This window comes from Brassica napus, chromosome C3 (genome assembly GCF_020379485.1).
Source record: "Brassica napus cultivar Da-Ae chromosome C3, Da-Ae, whole genome shotgun sequence".
Lineage (NCBI taxonomy): Eukaryota > Viridiplantae > Streptophyta > Magnoliopsida > Brassicales > Brassicaceae > Brassica > Brassica napus.
This window is the reverse complement of record NC_063446.1, coordinates 60007206-60023088: the sequence shown is the minus strand read 5'-3', so window position 1 is coordinate 60023088 and position 15883 is coordinate 60007206. Positions and strand designations below refer to the sequence as shown.

Below are 15883 nucleotides of genomic sequence, written 5' to 3'. Positions count from 1 at the left end.
TCGGTTTGGTTCTGGTTCGGTTCTTCGGTTCTGGTTTTTTGCCTAGGCGCCTAGCTGTGTCTACAACATCTTTATTTTTTACTAGATGAATTTTAATGTTGTAAAAAGTTAACCTTAATTTCATCATCCTATAAATTTCACATTCAATTCAAGTGGACAAGTTAACACAGTATTCTTTTTTTTTTTTTGTCACCAGAAAAATACCACGAATACAAACTACAAACGAAATGAAAAAAGATAACACCAATAGGTGCTTTTTTAAATAAACAAAGCAGAAACTTCTGCAGATGATGTTAATCAAGGAAGCTTGATTAGGGAAGACATCCCGGGAAACGTCTTGACCCAAGCTTCAGGTAGGATGCTGGTTGATAGTTGAAATCGCCTCAGCAAGGATGAGGTCAAATCGCATATGACTGGAGCTTATCGTCACGAGTGACACTTTTGGCAATCTCTTCAGCCGCTACATTGCTTCTATCAGGGAGCAAGGACTAATCCCTAACAAGGATAGCAAAAGCGATATTTGGAAACACCAGCCACATATATGGCCGGACAAACGTCACCACCGACGAACCACTTATCAAAACATCCGTGAGAACTCTCACGAGAGCAAAGGATATGAAACCACCAACTTGAGATTGGACAGGTGAGGAGAACTGAAACACCTTCCTTTCTCTAGCCTCAACGAAGAACACCAAAAAGTTGTATCCAAAGAAACAACGCCGCCGGACAAAAAATATGAGAAGATGACGAAACTGGAGTGGAGAAAATAAGCCACATGAGAGGGAATAGAAAAAAGGAAGAAAGAGCCTCCCCGGCGTGCCGAAGCCAAACCACCGGGGAAGCTATGGATCTGAGTTAACACAGTATTCATTACCAAACTTTCTATGGAGATTGAAGAGAATGGAAAGAAGCATGAAAAAGGAAAGTGTCGAATGTTATATACTGTATAAGAATTTTGATTAAAAAAACTGATATAAGAATTAATAAGTGGTAGGTAGACATTGGGACAGTACTAAACTCTTTTTTTACTCTTTAGCTATCCACTCTTGTTTGTTTTCTCTCCTTCACATAAATCATATATACATGTGTATTTAATTTTATTCAATTGATATGCAAAGTGAATAGATACTCGAATCAATACAATACTAAAAGGGGGATAATCTCAACTCTCAGCTATGCCACGTCATCAAAAATAATCCTCCAATCATAGCTCTTTATTTTTGGGTTGGGCTTCAAATCACAATTGAATGGGCTTTGTTTCACTTCCGGGTTATGGGTTGAATGTGTTTCGGTTTTGTCGTTGTTTTGGTTTTATCTTTTAACTAAGCCTAGATCTACGGAGACGAAGTCGCGAGTCTGCGAGTCTCTTCTCCTCATCCCAATTCACTTCGTCTTCTCACTTTCAAACCGTAGCTTCTGAGTTTTTTCATCCTATTCTTCACAATCAATTTCGCAATCAATTTCTTCTTAGCGAAGGAGATGAGGAAGAGAAGCGCGAGAAAGAGGAGAGCCGAGGCAGGGCCACCACTGGTGCCCGATCCGAGAGAGGAAATTGGAGGCGAGGAGGTAGATGTGGGGACGCTTGGTCTTGGATTCGTCGGCGCCGGATTCGCCGGGATAAGAGAGATCGGCGTCGGAGTGAGGACGGCGGAAGGAGAGAGCGCGATCGAGCATCGTCGTCGCGTTGGCCCGTAAACCCATTAACGAGACCTAATCAGAGAGCGCACCACCAAACCGTCACGAGGATCTCTATCTCCTTCCCTGTTGCGCAGGAGACGATCTCCATCTCTATTCGTCCTTTCCGAACCTGAGAAACGTGAACGGAGATGGTACCTTTGTCATTATCTCAACATAATCTATGGCCACCGGAATCTGTATCTACGGTGTTTCGGGGTTACGCAACCGCCACATCGAAACACGCCTGCGACCATCTTCGCCGTCACCTCCGGCTTGGCTTCCATATCCGCTCTTCCCTTCAGGTTCAAGCTAACTTTCTTCTCTTATATTTTTCTCCTAAAGTTTTGAACTTTGGAACAAAAAAGGTTTAAACTTTCTTCACCTGTGTGCTTTGTGATTAGCTCTTTTGCAATTCTAATTGTAAAAAGGTTTCAACTTTCAATCACGATCAAAGCTGCTTTCAAAATTTATCTCATTTTTTCTTGGACTCTCTGTCTCTCTGCTGCTTTTGACAGATACTGCTGCAAGTCTATGAGACTGCACGAATGGAGTTCTCAAGAAGAGTCGTTGTATTCAACAGGGCTAAGTTTCTTCACTCCAGAGATGATATCAGATCTTCGTTATCTGTATGTTTCTTTAGTGGATGAGAGAGTAGGATAGGTCCTAGAGGTGAGGAGGGGTCATCATCAAACCAGGAGACATCCAAGAGAAACACAAGCAGTGGACGGAGGTGGACCAATGTCCTCCTTGCCGTTAACGTTAGGTAATGTGTTTAGTTCTTCTCTCTGTTACATGTAACAATAGATCATGTCTTTTGGTTTGAGATGTTCCATTAGATAAATGCTTTAGGCTTATGGGTTTCATTCTTGTGTCATGACAGAATGTATATTGCACAAGTTGCATCCAATGGTAGAGTGCTGACATGGGGAGCCAAGGTATCATATTCAGAGACTTGATTAAATACAAGAGGAAAACAATTTGATATCTGAATATCTCTGTTCCATTTCTCTTAATTCTATCTCCAATGAATTTTTTTGGTTCTTACGATAAGCCAACTCATCTAATAGCTTTTACAGATAAAACGTTGTTTGTTCTCTTCTCACCGCTTGCTCGAAACATGTATGTTAATTTTTTTTTTTGGTCCTGTGGAATTTCAGGGCTTTGTTTTTTTTTTAATAAGTTACAATATTTAGATTAAGAGTTTTGAATTTAATGAGTTTGGTGGAAGCTCAACGTTGGCTGCAACTCTTACTTGGGACAATGAACTGTCTTGGATGCTGGAGAATACTACTGAAGAACTTAAAGAGACTATGCTTTAGGTAAACCTAGAACAAATTCTGCTTTTAAGTTATTGAATGGTCTTTACACTAAAGAGAATTTTGTTGTGTCAGGTTTCTTCTGTTGTTATGAGGTTACGTATAGGGAGTCTCTAGGATTATATGTTCTTAGCAAGAATTATGTTCCCACAAAAGGATCGCATTACATTGCTGTAAAAAAGGCTTTGGAGATGATTAAGCAAAATATTTCATCTCTTAGTAAGGTAGTTTAGTGACCAGTGTCTGTCTCTATTCTTGCACTGTTATGATTAGCTTAACTGATGCCTTCTGTTATTGTTTGACAGAGTGAAGGGCATGATGCTTATCACTTCTCTCTGCAACTAACTGGTGCACCAGCTCTTATCGGGAACACGATATGTATATAAGTAGTCTCTTGGTGAATTATGTTTGATTCACATATCTTGAAGAAATTTTTGTTAAAGATATTTGCATTTTGTTTGACATACATCTTTGTGCAATCACCTGAGAGGATTTTCCAAATGAACCGGTTAGGCATCCGCAGTGAAGCTTTGACTGCAACTAGGCCTCGAGCTGCTTCAACTGCGTGTGATATCGAGATATAGCATGACTTACTAACCAGGTTAGTTTTTAATTCTACTGTTTTAAAAAATCACATAATCCCAAGCCCTTTTTTCATTGAAATTTCCGGATATGCATACTGATTTGGTTTACCAAATTGCTGCAGCCCTAAAGATGACTTGAGTTTTCGGATATTCCTATTGCTCTGCATCTTTTAAACCTTTTGTCTATAGTTAGTTTGAATTTTGACTCTTTAACAATTGTACTGACACATGTTATATCATCATATTTCTTCCTTTCAGTCTATATGTGAGAAAAAACTGTGAAGAAGCTTGCAAGATTGCAGCACCTATATTCTCAATTGGCGGAGAAGCTAAGGAGAGAAGATGACAAGGTGAGATAATAGTATTTGAATAATTTTACATAGCATGATCATCTAGATAGCTTGAAGTTAAGGGTTGTGAATGTTATCTCCAGGTTTTTCTTTTCTTCACAGTTGGTATGACTCCTTTGTGTTTTTATCTATAGTTTAACGTCATCTTGGCTGCTCTGCATCCAACTCCAGCTGTTTGTGTGCTTCCAGCTGTTTGTGTGCTTCCAGCAGAAGAAGCCAGACTTTTGATCAAGGAAATTGGTGAAATATTAGCTGTTTGTAACATATTTTTATAAATGCACTTCTCTACGACCAGAGCCAAACCGGTCAGATTGTAAGCTTGCCTCATCTCTGGGAAGAGGAGCTCATGTCCTAAACTAAAGAATTTTTCATTAGGTTGCAGTATCTGTATCTGTTTTTTTTTTCCATCATATCCACCATCAACTAACTTGAGTATAGATGTTCCGAAACAATAACAATGAGAAAAAGAAGGGCTTTATGATTACCGATCCTGTGAAGATTGAAAATATAGTTATGAATGTGGTCTCCCTGAATCCCCAAAGCAGCTTGAGCAGTAACGAAGTGGGAAAACAAAGCCTCAAGGCTTTTGCTGGTCAGGTATTGTAGATAGGACGAGGCCTTTGATTAATACATTGCAACACGTTGATGGTACCAAAATAATTATTACTTGATATAGCATTCACAAGAATGATTTTTCTGGTTTAATCGTAGTTCTTTTTCAAGTACCCGTAAATTACATCTCTATGCTGCATATCGTACAAGGAACAAATAAATTATAGTGTGGTTATCTAACCTAAATTAAAAAGAATAATACAAGTACATTCTTTCACAACTTTTCGTGGCATTTCAACAAAGAAAATTCCAGTAATAGCCGAGTTAACATGATAGAAATATAACAAGCATCATAAGCTCACTTTTAATTAAAAAAATTTTAGTAACATATATTTTGAAAATTACAGTTGTTTTGTGGATAACATAATTCATTTCATTTTCAAATATGATAGCAATACAAAATTTGAACAAAAAATTTAAAATTTCAAAATATGCATACCTAACTTAACCTTTTTTTTCTATAACTGTGAAAACAATTATATCGCAATAATCAAAGTTCTAATTTAAATATACAGAGGAAATACTAATTGTGATTAAGAAACAAACATAAATTACTGAGAAATAGTTGAAGTTAACTCACGACAAAAAAAAAGAAGTTTAAGTTAACTCAGTCGACGATAATATTTTAAAAATATTCTATTTGTTATCATATTCAAATTAGAAAAGACGTTTACAAAAATGAATAAAATATTTTCATAGTGAACGTGGTCATCTATAATAGAGCTGGGTATAAAATCCGACACCAAATCCGTTGATTCAAAATACTAGAACCTAAATCAGGTTAGATCTATAAAAGTATTGAACGGATATTAAGTTGGAATAGATTAGATAACTGATCTCGATTAAATAATTCCCAATATCTAAAGGTAATCCAAATATATCTGAAATTATATAAGGTGTCACCCTTGAATATATTTATTTCCTCAATTTCAAATATTATGTGTCTTTTTCTGATATATTAAGTATTTTGATAATTTAAAATTAACTTAAATTTATCAAATCAAATTGTTAGAAAATAACATGTCATCTATATTAGAGCAGGGTATAAAATCCGGCACCAAATCCGCTGATTCAAAATCTTAGAACCTAAATCAGATTGGGTCTGTAAAAGTACTGAACGAATATTAAGTTAGAAGAGATTAGATATTTGATCTCGATTAGACAATGCTCGATATCTAAAGGTAATCCAAATATATCCTAAATTATATAAGATGTTAATCTTGAATTAGTTATTTCATCAATTACAAATATTATATGTAACTAAAATAGTGCAAGTTCACTGATTTCAAACAAAAAATATAAATCTTTGAATATCTACTATGTTAGAATAGTGATGAAGTATGTTCTCATATTTTATACGTGTAATACATGGTTCATTTCTATCGCAACCAGATGGATCTACTATGATTAATAATTTTTTTTCATGATAATCCAATATATAAAATAAAAAATACTTGGATCATAATTTATATTTAACTATTCTTTATTCATTTCACATTTGCTTATTTTTCTATATGTATTTTTATATGGTAAAAATGATAAATTGTCCTTTTTATTTATTTCTAATTCAATATATAGTTTATATTTTATAACAAGGGATGCAATATATGTGCATTACTAGATTAAATACATTTCTAATTGTCTAACTCCGGGCGTAGCCCGGAAAAAGTTTCTAGTCTTAATAATGAGACTAGATAGAGATCCACGCTTCGTGTGTGATGAGATTTTACTGACAATAACATAATGTAATTTACATTTTTTGTGGATAGTTCGTATAAAGTCGGATTATGCATTAGTTTGTATAGGGCTAGGTAAAAAAAAAACCGAATCAAAAAATCTAAAACCAAATCTGATCTAAAACATAGTATCAAACCCGATCTGAAATTGGTTAAATATCCGAATAGATTTAAAATTTTGGTATTTAGAAAAACGAAACCGAACCTGACCCGAACAAAAGGATTTCGGTGTTCGAATATATCTGAAATAGATTTATATACTTAAATAAATTAATTATTTTATATTTAATATCTAAAAAATATCTAAATATATAAGATATTTTGAGGTTGTCCAAAATATTTTAAACTATATACAAATAGTCAAAATTAAATAGCTAAATAAGCAAACAATACTCGAAACACTAAAAATACTTGAAATATCTAATCGATTCTCTATCCAAATATTCAAGCTAAGCTAATTTATATGTTAAATTTAGGTATTTCAGCATACATTGTCCAAATTTATGTGTAACATATTATTTTTACTTCTGATTTTTGAAATTTTAAAGTATATATAAATTTTAAGTTATAAATTTTAAAAATAAGTTAAACAGGTTGTCCGAACCCGAACTGAACCCACAAAGAGCCGAACCAAACCGAACCAAAATTTATAAATACCCAAATGTGGCTGAAATTTTAATCTCAAAATTCGAAACCCGAATAGATATGAACCAAACTCGAATAGATATCCGAACGGTTAAACCGTAAATAGATAATATACGCATGTATTTTGTAATATTGACGTTATCCCGACAAATTGTGAAATGGTATTCACTAATAGAGAACTAAACAGTTCAAATTATCTTAGAATTGGTTTAATGTTCTTCATATACTAAAGTCGATAACGCCAAAGAGATATAGTATGCTCTAAACTGTTGAGGTGGACAAAAGAAATGGCTTAGGGTGTGACTGGTAACCATCGAAGAACATTAGAAATGAATAGAAAAAAAATGAATAGGAATAAAATTTCGGGAATGATAAGAAATGAGGGTTCCTTATCAATAGGAAACAAGAGGAACGAATAAAAAAGGAATGTACGGGAATAAAATACCAGGAATGAAAAGGAATGGTTATTCCTTATCAAATTTGACAAGGAATAATTTTGTTCTTTAATTCTCTACAAAAAAGGGAATGAAAGGGAATGAGAGGAAATTATTATTCCTTGTGAATGGTAATTTTTTTTAGGAACGTTAGGGAATGCATTATTCCTCGTCGTTCCCTGGTCACCATTCATACCCTAATAAGGAACAAATTTGCATTATAATTCTCTACAAAAAAGAGAATGAGAAGGAATGAAGAAAAAAAAATATTCCTCATGAATGGTAACATTTTTGAGGAACGTTAAGGAATGTAGTGTTCCTCTTCATTCTCTTGGTTACCATTAAAACCTTGGTATGAATGGTGACCAGGGAACGACGAGGAATAATGAATTCCCTAACGTTCCTAAAAAAAATTACCATTCACAAGGAATAATAATTTCCTCTCATTCCCTTTCATTCCTTTTTTTGTAGAGAATTAAAGAACAAAATTATTCCTTGTCAAATTTGATAAGGAATAACCATTCCTTTTCATTCCTGGTATTTTATTCCCGTACATTCCTTTTTTATTCGTTCCTCTTGTTTCCCGGATGGTCACCAGTCGGACCCTAAGTGTTCTTCTCTGTTTACAATGGTGCTTTTATTCTATATAAACTCTCTTATGTAGTCTCTTCTTACCGTTTGCATTCATAGTTTGAATACAAATTATGAAATGGTATTCACTATAATTGGTGAAAATGTTAGAAAAATAATAATATTTATTTTACATTTTTTGTTCATAATTTTATATAACATCATAAATTAATTAATTACATGTTATATTAAATTAATAATATTATAGGTTTATAGATAAATGTAAAATTCTCATTTTTTGTATCAAAATGTTGGGCTATAAAAATCTATGGACCAGGACTTGGTCTTTAACTATGTCAATTGGTTAACAAAATTACTTATAAAATCACATATGCAATATTGACGTAAGGATTATATGCATTAATAATAATGCCGAAATTTATGCAACCATTATCCTAATTGATTCAAGTACTATATTCTAACTTGTAGTTCTACGGCAAATGTAATATGCATTAAATGTTATTGTAATTTTAAATGAGCCGTATTAAATAATTTACATGAAGAAAAATGTATAATAGAGGCCAATGGTATAAAATGTAAATATCCTAATAATTAAAGGGTACATTAGCTTAGTTGGCTAAGGAGGACTGTGAGCTCGCCACTTCAGTGATAATCGCAAAATTGTTATTAATCAACTAAAGCAAAGTTAGTTATTTAAAATGTTTCTCGATTAATAAGTAAGGGATATAAACCTAAAGCTTCTCGAAAGAATATGAATAGTCAAGTAATATCTTCAGAAACATTTGCTCTTTATACATCTGTACAGAAGCTTATGAAAGTCTTCTTAGTTAACAAAAGAAGACGATAAATCTGCTTTAGTTTTTTTTTTTCGAACGAGAATTCGTGTGTTGGGTTTTATTCTCTTCTGAAAAGCTCCAAAAAGAAGTAATAAATGTGGATAAAAATTACAAAAAATCAGGCTGGCCAGTGGAAGTTAAGCAACGATGCCACATTCGACTATTGGGATCAACTGACTTGTCATAAGCAATCACTTCAGGAATGGGTAAGTAAGCATAATGATTGTTTATTATCCCCACAGTTATTCCACTGTACCCAGCAAAAGCACCATGAACCTGTGTGAAAGAGAGAGAGTGATGTAGATCAAATGTTGTTTAAGCATCGTAGACACAGTTTTAGTATATAAAGACTTTACAGCGTTTTGTCCTAAGACCGTGCAGAGGATTCCATCTGATGCATTTGCACGTACAGCTCGGATCATGTATGTTGGATCTATATACTTCACATCTGCCGCAACACCAATCTCCTTGAAGTATTTCTTCGTCTGTATAATACAACTTCGAGGTGTCAGTTTTTCATTAAGCATTATTCGTTTCGTTTAGGTAATTTCACAAGCAAACCTCTTGTTGAATGTGAACACCGATATCACCGAGAACTTTGTTTCCAGATGCATCTTTTGCATTTGTATTCTCAAGGAAACTCTGCAATAATATAACAAGGAAGAGGGGAGACAATGAAGTTTACAAAAAAAAAAAAAAGAGGGGAGACAATGTTAAAGTTTACGTCAAGGCCGGATCTCAGATTTTGGATTCATATTTGTAAAACTTTTATAAAAATATTATTTTAACAATTTAGCGGTTTATATCTTTTTTTTTTTTGGTCGAACTTTAGAGGTTTATATCTATGTATATCACCTATTAAATTTTAGAGGCAATACCAATATTTCATTGGTCTGTGCTCATAAGATTTGAAGTTCTAGTTTTTTTTACCTGTCCTGCTCCTTCCGCAACGCAAACTACAGCAGAGCCTTTTGTTTCGATAAGGTAGTTCAGATGTTTCAGTACACCATCAGGTCCATGGAAGTTGAAAGGAACCTTTAGAAATTGGGAGAGTTTTTAGTTATAACCAATCTCTTTCTTATTAGTGTTTCTGACAATTTTAGATAAAAACAGAACGTACCTCGGGAATGAGACAAATGTCGACTTGTCCGCTCGCTAAGGATGCTTGCATGGCGATGAATCCACTGCTACGACCCATCAGTTTCACAACGCCTATGCCATGGTAAGCACTATGTGCCTTATCGCAAGGACCATACAAAGTAAAAGAGAACTTTTTAATCTTGTTTCTGACGTACTTCATGTAACTATGGTTCTATTTCTTTAAAGTACCTCGATGTATGCAGAGTTTATAGCTCGTTGTGCTTCTTCAACAGCAGTGTCAAACCCAAATGTTTTATCCATATGCAAAATATCATTGTCAATTGTTTTCGGTACACCAACCACAGCTACCTTCATCCTTCTTTTGACACACTGAACAAAGTGTAAAAGGGTAAATCAAAGCAAAAACTTTGTTCGAAGGTTTCAACTTTTTTTTTTTAAATAAGTAGCAACCTCATTGTGTATAGCATTGGCACCAGCATGAGTTCCATTACCACCAAGCACGAAAAGCATGTTGATTCCTCTCTCCTAAATTCATTTTTTTTTTAAATACTGTCAAAAGTCATATTTCATACTGCATGCATGTATATGATCTAACAAGAAAACGTTTTAAAAAGTTTATCAAGTGAGAATCTAAATGATTCACCTCCATGCTGTCCACGATTTCAGTAACAGTCGGTCCTCCACGTGAAACCCCGAGCAAACTTCCACCGGAAAGATGAATGTTCTGCACCACTTTTCTTGACAACTAACAATCAAAGTCCAATATATTAGTCTTCTTGGCTAGCAAGCAGTTTTAAAAAGAAAAAAGAGCAAGCAATGTTCTTTGAAATAACTAATACAGGGATTTCAGGTAGGTTCTTATCAGAGAAGCCACGGTAACCAAAAGGAATCCCAACAATGTTCTTCACACCATATATCTCTAAAGTGATGACAATCTGCCACATTAATACAAGATCTTTTAAGAAACAGAACAATTATATTACAAAATCTTATTAAAAAAAGAACAGTCTTTTCAGATGAAAAAGAGGTTTTCTTTCTCTACACGGAAAGCAAAACTCACAAGCCTAATGACATCATTAAGACCAGGACAAAGCCCACCACAAGTAACAATAGCTGCCTTCACATCCTCAGGTCTGAAGTAAATATTTTCCCGTGGCCCAGCACGTTGAACCCTAAATGATCAATCCTTATAAACTTCTATTAGACAAGCTTAATCACAACAATAGTCCAAAACTCAAAAAAAAAAAAAAAAAAACTTGAGAAGAGTTGATCTTGTTTTGTTACTATTATTACCATTGCTCAATCCAAGTGCAGTCAGGATCAATACACACTGCTCCAGCAGAAGCTGGTGATGAGTAGTTTATAACCTGATGATCAAAACCAATCAAATATTAATTTTGCCCTAGATTCTAATTGTGCTGATTTAGAGAAGAATAAAAGTACCTTGAGGAGTACTCTATCTTTGTTATTAATGTACGTCGGAGACCTACCGTAGAAAAAAATACAAACTTTAGACCTAAAGCGATCATGAGGTCATTGGATTATGGAAACTACGTAACCTCATCTTGAGACAAAACGTGGAAGGGATGGCTTCTGCATCTGGGAACGCATCAGTGATATGAGGGATGTTGAATCTCTCCTCGAAGTCTCTCTGATACTTTAGTTTCCACTCGGGATCGCTTAGATCAATAGCCGTTGCTCTCGCAGCCGCCACCGCCGCTACTCGATGAAATCTTACCGAATTCGCAGGAGATCTCGGTTTAGGGAGGATCAAAGAACCAGGCCGGGCAGACCGGACGAGGAAGGGGTTCTTGGGAGATATGCACATGGTGGCCGAAGAGATAAGCACATCCACGGAGAAGAATGGTGTGATCTCTGCCTTTACAGTTCCTATTTTGGAGGGAGGTTTAGGGGTTCGTTGTAGTTTTTAATTGGTTTGGTTTTTACTAGGTATTGATTGTTGAGTAGCTTTTGTTTTCGAATTTAAAATTTTGTTTTAAAATTTGGTTTTTGGTTTTTATATTTCAGTATTTTTAATGGTTTTTAATTTTAATTTTAAATTTTAATATTAAGTTTTTAGTTTTATTTTTATTTTACCTGCTACAGCTTTTTTGTTGTTGGTATTGGTTTTATCTAATATTTTTTTAAAAAAATTGACTTATGATTTAAGTTCTTGATAAATTTGAAATTATTAAAATAGTGATCACGAAATTTTATAAATAATACCAAAATATTAGTTATAAAGGCGTATATAAGTTCATTTCATGATTTAAATTTTTTATTTTAAATTATTAATATAAATTTATGTTGATAATATAAGAATTTTGTGTTTTCACAAATTTAAGCAGTCCGTTCATTATCTATTAGATTTTAATTTTCAAACTTGCCTTCATGAACTCATGAAAATGTAGATATCTCATTATATCTCATTATAATAATAATAAAATTAGATACAAATTTGAAATTAATATAAATTATAAAACTCAATATTCATATTGGTATTTAACGTATTAAATTATGTTCTTTGTTTCATAATTTTATTTATATGATGTAGATTTTGGATCAATTTTCTGTAGTAATAATTAAATTAGAAAATTCGTATTTGAAATTAAACACATATTATATTTTGACTGAAAAGAAATCATGTCGCACTGAAAAGATTATAAAAAATTACAACTATAAAATATCAACAAAATATTAATAGTCCAAGAGTGTTCAATCCAGTAAAACCGAACCATTTAAAACCAAACCAAACCGCAATAGTAAAAATAGTCTGGATTTGGTAGTACAAAATAAGCCAAATGAATCTTTTTTTAAGAAACCGAAGTATATGGATATAGTTCAGTATATTAAGCGATCAAACCGAATAAACCAAAGAAACCGATTAGTTCAGATATATTATTATACTTATATATAAATTTTATAATAATCTGAATTTGATCAATATTTCCAAAAAAAATCAGAAAACTGGATATATAATATTAGTCATTAAAATCATAAACTAAATATAAGAGAAAAGTAATGATGATATTATAAGTAGATATTAGGTGTTTTGCCCGCACATGCATGCATAATTTTCTTATCAATACTTATCAGTTTATGTCTTATTAATCTAAAACCAGCATGATAAGTTATTATTTATGTTTTCAGATAGTTAAATCAAACATCAAAGTATTTATATATGTCAAATATTTTATCAAAATATATACTTATTATTGTGTTAAATTTTTTAAAACACTCATATCTTAGAAATAGTTTAGAAAATATCTTTATATAAATATTTTTTTCTTGAATAATATTTAATTTTAAGTTTTTTGTATCTTTTTAACTTTTATAATAAAAATATTATTTTCAGATAGCAACAAAAAATATATAAGAATTATCCTATTTTTAAATTTTTTGATAACTTTATTATATTATTTTAGAATCAATTATTTAATATTAATATAACATATAAATTTTATATGATTAAAATAAAATTCTTTCTTAATTATATATAAAATTCATCAAGGGTATTGTTTTAATTAACACATTAGCTAATCAGTTAGAAATTAATAATAAATCAATATCCTAGCTAAAAGTCTAAAACCTAATAATATAAGAAAAATAAGAAAAACTAACTAAATTTTAATATAAATCGACATTTAATATTACTAAAATAAAATTCGTTTTTAATATATATAAGATTCATTAAGGGTATTTTTTAAATTAATAAATTAGTAACTTAGCTAAAAATAAATAATAAATCAATGATTTAGCAAAAAACTAATAAAAACATGACAAATAAACAAAATTATCTAAAAAGATGGAGAACATAACAAATCAGCAAATTCACTTCTCAAATAATAGTATAGATAATATGTACATATGAATATATAAATGAGACTATCATATAACTCAGTTTTTTTTTTGGGTCAAAAGACTATCATATAACTCAGTATCGATCTTTATTCTAATAAAACAATAAATATTCCAAGATACAATATGAAAACAAATAATAAGATTTCATTAATATTTTTCAAAAAATCGTTAAATATTATTATAAATATTTACAAAATAATTACTAAAGGATTTAATAAAAATGCACAGTAATGAAACAGCCTCCATTATAATATTTGAAATTGATTTCTTAGGTCGAGGATCAGCACAATCATTTGTTTGCTGTATTTCATTGAGTAGCAAAAAAAAATTAACTAGAATAAGATCTATACTATTAAGAGTTGTTTTACGTATAAGGTTATTTTTCCAGATTTGTTTGCATGTTTACATACTTTGGGACTAAGATGTACTATTTGTCTTCCTTTAATTATTTCCCTCCCCAAAAAACTATTTTCGCGAAGGAACTTGTACCAAATATCACGTTTATTTTTCAACCAAATCTCACATAGTCCGGTCAAGTTTAAAGTATAAAAGTAACCATAGTTATATTACATAAACCTGACAACATTCTTCATCATTTTTAAAACACATTAACCACACAAATGTGATCATTAACAACACAAACCTGACCACATCATTTTTAAATTCTCTTCTCCTCCTTCTAGTGTAGACGATATTCTTTAAGTGTTAAACAACCAAATCTCTAAAACGTCCGTAGTGTCCACAAAATCATGACCACACAAATCTGCCTCTTGACCACACTAACATAGAAGCGGCAATCTGGATGAGAATTTTCTCCGGTTTCTGCATAACCATAGAAGCAGATCTAGGTGTAAACAATAGCTATTATCATGGGATGAGAAAATTAAAATCAGGTAAAAGAGGTCATACCATTCATTGTGGTTTCTAGAAATTGACAATAGTTTCAGAAATTAACGCCGCCGGTGAGAAATTGACGGCCGATTGAAGGGGATCTAGGTCAAACTATAAAGAAATAGGGTAAACTAAGTTAGAATTTGTCATACCTTTCAGTGCAGGAGAAAATGCCGGGGAGTAACCGTGACCTTTGGTCTTTGGTGAGAATGATGAATCATCGGAGTCTAGGGGTTGGAAGAGAAAAAAAAGTAAGTAATTGATTTCTAGATATTAAGGTAAGAGAATGAGTAGTTGGGTCACGGTAAAGAAAAGTAAAGCGAAGAAAAAGATAACTAAATGATTTTTGGTTTCAAGGGTAAATAAGACAATAGCACAAAAAAGTATCTGACATGAAAAAAATATGCTAGAGTGTTATGGAGAAGAGGTAAAGTATGTCTAAGTGTAAATTTTTCTACTATTAAAAGGGAAGGAGTCCTAAAAAAATCTACCTATGAAAATTGTTTGGAACCAGACTAACATTTTTTGCTCTTCCCTTCTATTTCTGTAACTATATCATAATAAATGATTTTATTTATCTTTTGATTGTTTGCCTTTTAATATACCTAATTTAATAGATTCAATATATAATATCAAAGCAAATTAATTGAAATAGGTCAGTTATGATTTGTGCTCAGTTTGGTCTACTTAATTTCAAAACTAAATATATCTTAACACGTTCTTCTATCTTACGCCATTTACAGACAATGTCACATTATAATATCGAAAACATAAATTCATATATAGTGCTATATACCATATAATAAAAACTCATGTGTATTTGTATCATGTATCAGTGATATTCTAACAATCGTTATATCATAAACCCTTATTCAAAGTATAAAAGTTTAAAACCTTTGTAAGGGAACCATGATCACGATAATAAATTTTGTTTTCTCATATCTATTTTATGGTATAACATATTTTGTTCAAATGTGTGATAACATTGTTCTATTTTTTTTTATGAAAAACCAATTCGTAACTAATTTTAATTTCAAAATTCATAAATGTAACTTTAGATAATTACTAAAAAACATATAAATTAAAATACATAACATAAATACAATGCATTTACCTTATATGACAAATCAAATAGTTTATTTAGTTTTATGTACTATTATAAAATATATGAGAAGTTAAATCAATTTATAAGAACATATTAAGTTTTTTTTCTGGGTTTTGACCGGGTCAGCCGGTGTCGGTTCACGGG

General features: G+C 32.0%; 1 protein-coding gene and 2 long non-coding RNA genes across 3 annotated transcripts; 1 reads left to right on the top strand and 2 right to left on the bottom strand.

The window, feature by feature from the left end:
• The first annotated feature begins 822 nt into the window (after positions 1-822).
• On the top strand, positions 823-3911 carry LOC106385821. The gene is made up of 8 exons (XR_007320969.1): positions 823-1979; positions 2193-2440; positions 2558-2612; positions 2754-2796; positions 2906-2996; positions 3069-3217; positions 3299-3594; positions 3836-3911. It is a non-coding gene; the product is annotated as an uncharacterized LOC106385821 (long non-coding RNA).
• A 4803-nt stretch (positions 3912-8714) lies between these two features.
• On the bottom strand, positions 8715-11800 carry LOC106384186 (ATP-dependent 6-phosphofructokinase 5, chloroplastic-like; the record flags this gene model as incomplete). Its single annotated transcript, XM_048749839.1, has 13 exons — positions 8715-9057; positions 9138-9266; positions 9343-9423; positions 9712-9816; positions 9902-10018; positions 10111-10251; positions 10333-10407; positions 10526-10627; positions 10722-10817; positions 10943-11054; positions 11176-11249; positions 11326-11368; positions 11442-11800. Coding segments are annotated over 13 exons (1602 nt in total), but the record flags the coding sequence as incomplete, so codon positions are not given.
• Positions 11801-14226: 2426 nt separating this feature from the next.
• Positions 14227-14965, bottom strand: LOC111204097. Its single transcript, XR_002656512.2, has 2 exons — positions 14653-14965; positions 14227-14565 (listed from the first exon to the last, which is right to left on the bottom strand). It is a non-coding gene; the product is annotated as an uncharacterized LOC111204097 (long non-coding RNA).
• Between the last annotated feature and the right edge of the window lie 918 nt (positions 14966-15883).